The sequence below is a fragment of the Amblyomma maculatum genome, chromosome 5, assembly GCF_055883805.1.
Source record: "Amblyomma maculatum isolate TAMU_Amacu chromosome 5, ASM5588380v1, whole genome shotgun sequence".
Classification (NCBI taxonomy): domain Eukaryota; kingdom Metazoa; phylum Arthropoda; class Arachnida; order Ixodida; family Ixodidae; genus Amblyomma; species Amblyomma maculatum.
The window spans coordinates 141,613,178-141,624,664 of NC_139348.1; the positions used below are offsets into that span (position 1 = coordinate 141,613,178).

An 11,487-nucleotide genomic window follows, 5' to 3' on the forward strand; every position below is an offset into this window, starting at 1 on the left:
GTAATTGCTAGAACTTCGCATATTTTGAAGTGAGTATCGTTTATTCGAATAAAGAAACAATTCATGGTTTGTGTGCCAAAGTTAACAATGCATGCCCTTGCTGTCTCGTATTTTTCAGGATGGTGCAGTGATTGTGGCCTTGAGAGTGCTTAAAAATATATATTGTTAAGCACTCTCAAGGACATGATCTTTTCATGCAAAATGTTTTTGGCGGTCTTAAAATTCATCTTTTAAGCATGAAGGGTACATTTCTATCTGGATGCTGTTTATTATTCTGCTATCCAATTTTTTGTAAATTACTTTAAAGGGCATTGGTATCAACATTGCATGACAGCATGTAACCGTTGGGGCAGAAAATGTCCCAAACTTTACCTTTCTTACAGTTTAAGCGAGTGCGTTAGCACCAAAACGCTTACAACTGTCCACTTTCTCGCCTCATCTGCAGCCTACTCTTTCTTCCAGGGCTGTGACTGATATACATATGTTTGGTAGAATTGTCATGACAAGTAAAAGTTGGATGTAAATGACAGCATTGAGATCCTTGCAGTTCAGGACATTGCTCTCTTCCGGCCAGGTGATTGCCAAGGGCCTCTGGTACGGGGACAAGGCGTACTTCAAGAGCGGCTGGAACAAGATGGACGGAGTGCTGGTCACCATCTCCCTCGTCGACTTCCTCCTCACCTTCGTTGCCGACGGAAGCCCCCGCATATTTGGCATCCTTCGCGTCTTCAGGCTGCTCCGCTCATTAAGACCCCTCAGGTAGCCAAGCATGTCCTGTGAACATTTGAAAATGGCGCAGCTAGACCACTCCTGGCTGTGACCAGCCTTTTCCTCACTGCCATTGTTCTCTCTGGACAGGGTCATTAACCGCGCACCGGGCCTCAAGCTGGTAGTACAGACCCTCATGTCCTCCCTGAGGCCCATCGGAAACATCGTCCTTATCTGCTGCACATTCTTCATCATCTTCGGAATCCTTGGAGTCCAGGTACTGCACTTGAAATACTAACATTTTGGTCATTAAAGCTCCGATGGCTTACCTGATCTCTTACATGCGTTTTTCTTCTTGAAATGGTTAGCTTAACTGTGCTTTACGTACAGCCTTTTTTGAAGTAAAAAACTCAACGTGTTCGCTTCTGAGCCATGTTGTATAACTACTTACGCAATGAAAGCGTTCAAAATTTCTTGAAAACAAGGCAAACTCTTCTCCGCCTTCACTTTAATGTTTGTGACCTCCCACAGAGGCTAAAAGATACTTATTACACGCCTTGAAAGCATATTCTATTCGCTCTTTAATTATAGAGCGCAGATTTTCGCCCTTCCAGCGGTTGAGCTGCGTCGTCGTTGGTGCCGTTACCGGCGTAACAGAACAAGAGTCGTGAGCTCGCAAGAAAAATAAAGAGGTTGTAATGCATTGTTGCTCAACACTGGCTCTTCTTCTGAAAGAAGTGACTTGTGATACGGCCAATGTGGTATTTATGTTTCACATCCTTTATCGTTAACTGCTTGGCCTCCAACCTACTTTCGTCTCAGACCAACCAGCTAACAATATTGAGGTCCGTACGCTACTTCTTATGTACATTTCAACGAGCGCACTAATGTGTACCGAAGCAGAATATGTTTACTTGTTTTTTAATCAAATTCAGATAGCTCACCTTTTCGCAGAACTAGGGAATTGTTGTTTTGCTTGAGCCTTGGACAAGACCCAGCATTTGCAAGATTGGAATCTGATTTTCGTTATGAAAAATAGCAAACTACTGCGTGTGCAATCAGGAGTTTAGTATGAGTATCTTGTAAGAACGTATCTTCTCCTAAGTTATGCTACCCAATTTAGAAGCACGTCATTCAAGCACTGTGTAAAACTATGGCTGGGGTCGTTTTTCTTATTGTGAGTACATGGGCACTGCATAGCTCTGTTTTAAAAAAATTTTTGTCAGGCGTATTTTTCCTAGATTGCTAAAAAGAACGCCTTCTTCTGGCCCAGAGAAGAGAAGCGCATTTTCTTTACGTGAGAGTACTCCCTAATTTCTATTCTCCGCCTTCTTTTCCCTCTTCCCTTCGCAGCTGTTCAAGGGCTCTTTTTACTTCTGCGAAGGGCCAGATGTGAAAGGAGTGCGCACGAAAGAAGACTGCCTAGAGAGGGGCATGGTGTGGACGAACCGCAAGTACAATTTCGACCATCTGGGCCAGGCGCTGATGGCTCTCTTCGTGCTATCCTCGAAAGATGGCTGGGTGAACATCATGTACTCGGGACTGGACGCCGTCGGCGAGGGTATCCAGCCCGTGGAAAATTACAACGAATGGCGCCTGCTGTACTTCATTTCGTTCCTCCTGCTGGTGGCCTTCTTCGTGCTGAACATGTTCGTAGGCGTGGTGGTGGAGAACTTCCACCGCTGCCGTGAAGAGCAGGAACGGGAAGAGCGGGCCCTGCGCGCCGCAAAGAGGGCTCGCAAGCTGGAGAAGAAGCGGCGCCGCATGCGCGAGACGCCCTACTACGCGGGCTACTCGCGCCCGCGCCTTTTTACCCACAATATAGTAACCAGCAAGTACTTCGACCTGGCCATAGCCGCTGTCATTGGACTCAACGTGGTCACCATGGCCATGGAGTTCTACCGCATGCCCCTAGTAGGTTCTATGACTATGGCGCGCGCTCTACAGCGAGAATGAAATGGACTCCGGAGAGCGCTTATTAGAGCTCGGGTAATAATTTAAAATCGTAACTGGTACAGCACCCAGCTTTCCATTCCAAAATTGTGAACATCTGAGCAACCAGACTGGCTAACCAAAACTAAGAAATGCCTGTCTGGTAGTACCGCAAGTGTACTTTTATTAAAAGGCAGAATAAATTATAATTTTCGGATTGTCAACAAAATAGTACGAAACAACTCAAGGATCGCACGACCCACATTGCAGTTACAGGGTTAGGCCATTGGACAGCAGCATTGCTTCATTCAGTTCAGGTAATTGTTTTGTTTAGTCCCATGAGGTCACGTTGCTGATTCTATTGCAGCTGCAGTTGTGCATTTTACCCGCCAAGCTATGTAAAAAAGGCAACAGTAGCAAGCAGCTGCTCTATTTAATGGCTCACAATCACCAATAACTGCAGGACTCGAAGTAGGATGCCGTTGGCCGTGCCTATTCGTAATGGCAGGCGAGTTCGGCAAATGCATATTCTTGGTTATGCATATCCTGGGTTCTGTTTTAGAATACAAATGCATTCTAAAACAGAACCAAGAACTCTGAATTAGGTGGGTCTTGCAGAGGCGGATCAATTCGAAACATTCAAAAAAATACAAAAAATAAATGCGCGTGCTTATTGCTGACATTTGTTTTTGGTTTCACAAGAATCTTGGCTGCATGAGCTCGTTTGCGGCAAAAAGAAACAGCAGTCTGGGTTCGGTCTGAAGAGCTAGATCACGTAACGAAAGCTCAGGATGACAAGCCGCATATAATGAATGGCGTTAACACTCGGAATACAAATTTAGCACAGTTGTGACGACAGCAGCAGCGCTGATTACAGCAAAACCAAAACAAATTTTCGGCAGACTAAAGAGTTGGAGAAAGCACGAGATGATAATTGTGTTCATATTTGCATCGCCAGTTTTTATTCACCGTCCAACCTCATCATGCAACATCTGAATTTGTACCTTGTGCCGCAGTGTTCGCTTGAGCAGTGCAATGCAAGTTTACTGATGTAGATAGGCCAAAAAGAGGAGTGCCCATGGCGGCATTACGTTATCCATCACTGTCAGCCCTGCCCTTCGCCATCAGATTCTCATACATGTCAATTCATCTCGCCAGCAGTTCCCACTCGATGTGCTGCATGTACAATGCCTGAGGTTACTCATGCTTATATCCCCTTTGGCAAGGGTAACCAGGCAAAAATGGGCTGGCAAGTGCAAATTCTGCTGTCACCAGGCATAGTCAGCTTCGAGGAAACTGCATTACCTGAATTTGTGCCGTCGCCAGCTCTTCTGAATGAACCTTTTAACGTGAGAAGCGATAAGGGCAGCCTATTTACTTTGGCAAACAATATACGCACGGAACTATTCAATCGCCTAAATAAATGCGAAGAAGTCCTTCGCCATCTGCCGTTTCCGGACACGTCACCGAGCACTTTGTCATACATGCGTTTCCTTCCAGCTGCGCTGTCAAGAGATACTAACGCTGTTTTCATTTTTTGTGCTTTCTGCATTGAACGCAGGAACTGGAATATGCCTTGAAGATCTTCAACTATTTTTTCACCGCTGTTTTCCTGCTTGAACTGTCAATGAAAGTCGTGGCACTTGGTGTCCCCCGATACCTCACTGACAAGTGAGTGTTGCTTGCTCGCCTACGTACCGGTCTCGCAGAGAATGAATAGAAATCCCAGTGCTAAGAAAGATAAATCAAGACTGCATTTTTAGGCAGGTTAATATACAAGCATGTTCACAGCCAAGAATTGATTACTATAACTGTTTTTGTAGCTTTGATAAACATGTAGATTCCAATCAGCAAACTCTGACAGTTCATTATTGTCACTGTGCCATGGTCATTATTGCTTTTGTGTCTTTACTGTGCCCTTGTGTCATTATTGCCAATATGTTCCGAATTAACGAGTTGGGTTCCCCTGTACAATGTTCCTGGTTATGCGGTAAAAATTTGCGGCTTCTCTTCCAAAGATTCAGCCACAGGTCACAGTTTAAGATACATGACGCACATACCTGCCAGTCTGACATGATAAAAAATTGGGAGATTTTTATTCGCGCCAAAATGTTTAGGGGTGGGGGTCTGCACCGGTTTCGCGCTGCCGCCGCCGAATATCCGGCGCTTAAACTTGGGTAAGCCCCTTAAACTTCGCGCCGCCTTAAACTTGGCTAAGACCCTTAAACTCGGCGCCGCCGACTAGAAGCGGCCACCACGCCGCTGCCAGACAAAATCAGCACGGCACCCCCCTCTAATTATTTTTACGCGGTCAGCTACACATACTTCGGCTTTGCTCGAATCGGTCATGATCGGTTGCTTAGCCAAAGATGCCGACGGCTTGACGTTTTTAAGTATATTTAAAAACTTTGGTACGGCCATTGATGGTGATGCTAACGGTAAGCTGCAGCTGCAGGTTTGTCGGTGCGGTCCTCACAAAAACCATTCCTGCGCTGCCAGAGACCGCTTATAAGGAGATTGAGGGCAGTGGTCGTACAATCGGAAAGTAATTTCAAAACCAGGAGTATATCGTGGTGAATCGGGAGAGTTTGCAGGTATGCTTGCCATGCTGAAAAATTTCCTAATCACTTGGCATGCTGGTGATTACAGCATTTTATTGAGCACAGCACCACCTGTTTTTATCGCGATAGCGTTAAAGTCCTCTTACACCAAAAATTGATGACCTAGACAGGAACTCGGGGGATAAACTGCAAATAATGATTGATGACCTAGACAGGAAAAGCAGAAAGGTAGGCTTGAAAATCAATATGCGAAAGAGTAAGGTAATGTTCAGCAGCCTCGGGAAGGAACAGCAGTTTACATTAGGTAGCGAAGTACTGGAAGTAGTAGGCGAATATGTCTACTTAGGACAGGTAGTAACCGCAGATCCGGACCATGAAAAGGAAATAACAAGAAGAATAAGATTGGGATGAAGCGCATTTGGCAAGCACTCGCAGATTATGACTAGCAGCTTACCGGTATCTCTCAAGAGGAAACTATACAACAATTGCATCTTACCTGTACTCACCTATGGGGCTGAAACGTGGAGGCTAACCAAGAGGGTTCTACTTAAGTTAAGGACAACCCAGAGGGCCATGGAACAAAAAATGGTAGGGGTAACATTAAGAGATAGGAAGCGTGCAGAGTGGGTCAGAGAAATAACTCAAGTTACCGACATTCTAGCGGAAACTTAAGAAGAAGAAATGGACATGGGCAAGACATGTAGTGCGAAGAGAGGATAACCGATGGTCGCTGAGGGTAACAAACTGGATTCCAAGGGAAGGAAAGCGTAGCAGGGGGCGGCAGAAAGTTAGGGGGGGGGGGGGGGCGGATGAGGTTAAGAAGTTCGCAGGGGTCAAGTGGATGCAGCTAGCACAGAACCGGGTTAAGTGGAGAAATATGAGAGAGGCCTTCGCCCTGCAGTGGGTATAGTCGGGATGGTAATGATGATGATGACACCAAAAATTCAGCGTCGGTGTAATGAGCGAAAAATCACGAGCATGACGCTGGCAGGCAGTAGCTGGCAGCTGGCATAACCAAGCACTGATTGGCCGTATTGTTGCCTGACGTTATCTGTCTGAGGTGCCTGGGGAACTGCCAGCTCGGGCATCTCCTTTTATGTGGAAGGGTGATACTTGAATTAGCCTGCCAGCACCGTTGCATTCTGAGTGAAACGCGTTACCCCTAGACCACGCATGCACGTTCATACGGCTAGGTTAACGCCCGGCTTTATATGCACAGTTTTAACCTACGCTATCGCCTCATGCCCTTAAGGCAGAGCTTGTGTCCCCCATAATTTTTGTCTTGCATAATGTGGCAGCGTAATTTTATAATTACTAGTCCTAAATGAGCACTACGTAGAGAATGTTATGCACATTTAGCTCTGTAGCTGTAACTAAGTCATTTGATGCCTTGTCAAGAAACAAGGGTACTGCAGTGTTTTGGGGTATGAACGCGTCGTAACAAGAGATAATTTGCCCTGAAAAGAATATTGTGGCGCAATACCAGCCTTTCTTGGTATTTAACAGACGCGTTTTCTCACAACAGATCCAGTTCTGATGCGACGACAGGTGACTGCGTGATACAACTTAAGGTTTTGTTACAACCGGGGTGCAGAGTATTTGTTTCGCATTTTATGACCAACTTTGTACTACATATGTCGATTGGGCGAAGTCGGGTTCATTATGTTACCTTCGTTTTGCGCTTGACTTTTGATAGCTAGTACTAAAAAACAAATTTCTTTAACCTTCTTTCCTTGGGTACAGAATCGAAATATAAATCATTATTTGAAAGGCACTTAAACAGTAGAGAAGCTGAAAAAAAAAGGACCAAAAAATTACTTGTCGAAAGTTTGCAGTAGGCCGAGATTTTTAATCATGGGCTGGTGAAAAAGTATGCACTATGCAAACGCCTGGAAGGCGGAGGCGTCGTTCAATTTGAAACACGTGATGCAAGCCACTCTGCATGCTTGATGCCACGTTATTGTATTTCTGTGGAGGACTTGTATAGCACGAAAGACAGTTTGACACTCACATGCGAAGGAAGACACAGGCAATAACCTGTGGTCGACATTATTTATTTTTTCTTATATTTAATCTGCTGTTGCTTGAATTTCTAAGTGCTGCATCATGCAAAGTGACACTGCTTGACACCGCGCCCAGGTGGAACCAACTGGACATACTGATTGTCATCCTGTCCATCATGGGAATAGTCCTGGAAGAGATGAAATCAGACCTTATTCCCATCAACCCGACCATAATACGTGTCATGCGTGTGCTACGCATCGCCCGAGGTGAGAATACGCCCTAGGCGTTGGCTCTTGGCTTTTCGGCCAATTAATTGTTCAGATGCATTTCACAACAGAAACTGACGCAGGTGATTATCATCCGCTGTGAGTGCGGTGACATAAATGCGCTGGACAACATGAATGTCATGCAGTTTGGCACCTCCGGGCTCTTCTGCATTTTCTTGAACTGTTTCTCAAAAACAGCTCACAATGGAACATGCTTTAAAATATTATTTCAAAGATTTGATGGTGCCATTAGACACACGGTATATACGAGAGAAATAAAACGCTGTGTTGTTTTTTTGACACTTTTAAATCGTCACAATGAACTGCCGACTCGCCCACCAAGAATTGTCATCTTATTTCGCAACACTATGTTATGAGAGTGAGTTGAAGTAACCTGAGCTCGTTCAGACCTCTGTAAGCGCTGAAACCCACAAGAACGTGATGTCATAACCAGGTGCGATATAATCCTAAGCAGGTCATTTCCTCAATTTCGTCGTGTATTAGCTGACGGCGGAATTTTTTATTCACAAACTTGTCACATGACAAGGCGTGAGCAGCACCCCATACAAATGAATGAGGTGGGTCGGAAATGTCTGTTCTTACGAAATCGAGTGTTCAGACTCAGACTGGAATCCCAGCCGAAAAAAAAACTACAGAACCTTGTCAAAATACGACAAAATATTCCGTAATTCTGACATCTACAAAATGTTTGTCATAAACATCATAATTTTCTCTAGTTCTGTACCTTTAAAGTATCGGAGAGTTTTTCTGTTGTGCTTTTCTGTAGCATATACTTATGTAGTACTCTTTTGTTGTAAATACAGAAAATTCTGATGTTACTACAGAAATTCCTGTTGTCACAATAAGCTATCAAAAACTGCTCGGTTGTGTCGTGACAACAGAAAAATTTCTGCACCTTTTTTTTGCGACTGGCATTTGTCATAACTAACCAAAACCAATCAATAACGCGGTGGTGGGCATGACATCCAAAACCTTCTTGCCGTGCGTTCATTCACGCACGCATGAATGCAGGCATGAAAGCCGTAGTGACGGATGGGTGCGTTTTGAGCCTGGAACATCATTTTCGAATGGCGTACGACTCTCATAAGTGATGCGCCATGTCCGTCGTACATTTGAAAACCTGGAAACGTGACGTATAAGGTCTTCTAGGTGACATTTTGCCTTGCATGTAAATTTAATGTATCCACTTGATTGTATCTCCAGAAATATTGCACTAAACCCACCCTGGTCGCTTAATTCTTTTATGAGTACAATAATTTATATTCAAGAAGAGGGCTTTGTCGGGCTGATTGGTTCATGTTGAGTGGAAGAAAGGAACAGCTCAAACTCAATATTTTAGATAAGTGCAGCGGTGGAAAACTGCTTAGAGGCACAGTCTTGCACGGCCGTGATCTTAAACCAACGGTGATTTTTCACTTGCAGTGCTGAAACTTCTGAAGATGGCCAAGGGAATCCGTGCTCTGCTGGACACCGTGATGCAAGCGCTTCCGCAGGTCGGAAACCTCGGCCTGCTCTTCTTCCTCCTCTTCTTCATATTCGCTGCACTTGGCGTCGAGCTCTTTGGCAGGCTCGGTGAGTACGCGCAACTTTAACCGAACTGCTTACTAAAGTTCCACACCTCTGTTCCTGTTAAAATTGTTCGTTTTTGGCGGGTCTCTTTGGTCTGTGATTCATATGTATTCAAAGAATTCACATCGCATTCCAATCAGCGGATGGACGATCTCACAGCACTAAACTCATTATCGCACCCCACTATCCTGAGCCAGCACATTACGCTTTGCAGAGTGCGACGAAAGCCATCCTTGCCAGGGCCTTGGAGAACATGCCCATTTCCACAACTTTGGAATGGCCTTCCTCACCTTGTTCAGAGTCGCTACAGGAGATAACTGGAATGGCATCATGAAGGTATGCCCTATTCGTCTCTTTCCTTATTTGCTTGCTGATTATGGTCGTTGCAGCGCATAATACGAGGACGAGACGAGCACAGAGACACTGCGCTGTGTCTCTGTACTCGTCTCGTCTTCGTCTTATGCGCTGCACCAATAATAAACTAACTAGCATCCTCTCTGCTTGCTGATTTTTTATCCCTTGAGCAGTAACGTGGTTTTCTGAATATGTGTAAGTTGGAATTCCTATTGCATAGTATATGTATTCCTTTGTGGTGCTCCAAATGTGCACAAAGCTTATTGTCAGTTCTTGGCCTACACTACGCTTTCTCGACTAAACCTTCTGGAGTATAAAAGCTAAGGCATGACGCAGCCAAACGAACTAGTGTGCACCAGAGCAGTGCTGATTCGTGGCTTCTGCATTATTGTGCTTTGTGCAGGACACGTTACGCGACGAGTGTGACTCTAGGAGTGACTGTGTGCGCAACTGCTGTGTGTCGGCGGTGATCGCTCCGCTGTACTTTGTGGTATTTGTGCTGATGGCGCAATTCGTGTTAGTGAACGTGGTGGTGGCGGTGCTCATGAAGCACCTGGAAGAGTCGCACAAGCAGGCCGACGACGAGCTGGACATGGAAGCCGAACTCCAGGAGGAAATGGAACAGGAGGAGAGACAACTCCTTGAAGCCAAGGCGAGTGTGGGGAAATTTGTAACACAGATCGTGCGGGAAGGTTCCATTGTCTGCGCTGTTTGTAGATGTGGCGCTCGTGAACTGCTTGTTCAGTCTCTGCGCTAATGATCATACGTTTAATACCGACCAAGGTGTGAACTACACACTCAGTTCTGGGCATTAATATATAGCCTAATAGAAGAGAACGTTAGGAAAGCAGCCAAAACTTGTTCATGTGGTCCTTTTCTCATTCCTATCTTTGCGCATGCGAAAATTTCCCCATGTGATTTTTTTATCAGTTTAAATATAATGTTAGGTTATGTGTCGATATCTGCTAGCAAGTTTGAGCCAGTATACTATATATTATACAGGTATAAAAGTATAGGACAAATAATCAAACCCCGTGCTTTGCAGCAGCTTCAACCAGAATTTTTCCATATGATTGCATTACACGGCATGATAAATTTCAACGTACGATAAAGGTCGTCTTTGAAGTCATTCGTCTTTGAAGCATTCATCGTGAAATTTCGAACGAAGTGAGTAGTTTGTTTTGAGGCATTTAGCCACACATGCCTCACATGCCGTTGGTCTTGACATTCTATCAGGAGCAGATTGTATAAAACGCGGAATGCATCGGTAAAGTACCGTTTTTCTTTTCAGAACAAGCTGGCGATGGAAGCCAAGTTTGAGTTCCACAGGCCCATTGTGAAGATGTCATCGCTACCAGCAAATTTTACTTTTTACTTCCAGTGCGATGACGCTGGTAAGTTTCACTGCATGTAAACGGCCGCCGCTTTTAAACTTCTATCTGTTTATCCATATTGTTGTCGGGAAAAGCACAAACCTCTGGGGGCTTTTATTCACACAAAATGTGGTCACATACCTAATCGTAACCTGAAAGCTCTGCTAAAGGAAGCGCCCAGTGTTGCGAGTCAAGAAAAACTTTATTTCAGCGCAGTACTAAGCGCCTAGTGTGACTTTCCCGACAAATCTAAAGTTTTTCTTCTGCTGACACCACTTATTTGCAAACCACTGCAGATGCAATGAATACAAATACTTTTGTACACATTTTAATGAAATTGAAATATGGTCGTAAAATATAACATACTTTAGGGGAAGGTGCGCTCGCTTATTGTGCATACTTTGACGACAGAGTGCTGTCGAGGTAACAGGTAACCCAAACTGCCAACAAACAATTCTACAACTATTTTTGTAATAATAAAATTTCCAGACATTTTTACTATGATCTTACCTTTCGGATGGTGGAGAAGATAACTTCAAACGATCCCATTGTATAATGTTCAGCTAAAACATAAAACCGCAAAAGAAAGGGGCAGCAGCTGTAACAGTCAGTTGTGTATACTTTCTAGTTTGTCAGCTAGAGATCGCACACTGGGATCGCCAGCAATCGTGCAAGTATTTGCAAAATTCTATTATAAAC

General features: G+C 44.5%; 1 protein-coding gene across 3 annotated transcripts in view; it reads left to right on the forward strand.

Moving 5' to 3' along the window:
• LOC146189767 (voltage-dependent T-type calcium channel subunit alpha-1H-like) overlaps positions 1 to 11,487 on the forward strand; it is an 85,705-nt gene that overhangs the window by 65,848 nt on the left and 8,370 nt on the right. For all 3 annotated transcript variants that reach the window (XM_084604529.1, XM_084604530.1, XM_084604531.1), the window contains 9 exons: positions 575 to 759; positions 859 to 985; positions 2,062 to 2,622; positions 4,202 to 4,311; positions 7,341 to 7,471; positions 8,915 to 9,064; positions 9,276 to 9,397; positions 9,819 to 10,067; positions 10,707 to 10,809. In XM_084604529.1, coding sequence (XP_084460655.1) covers positions 575 to 759; positions 859 to 985; positions 2,062 to 2,622; positions 4,202 to 4,311; positions 7,341 to 7,471; positions 8,915 to 9,064; positions 9,276 to 9,397; positions 9,819 to 10,067; positions 10,707 to 10,809 — 1,738 coding nt within the window. The remainder of the gene's footprint in view (positions 1 to 574; positions 760 to 858; positions 986 to 2,061; positions 2,623 to 4,201; positions 4,312 to 7,340; positions 7,472 to 8,914; positions 9,065 to 9,275; positions 9,398 to 9,818; positions 10,068 to 10,706; positions 10,810 to 11,487) is intronic.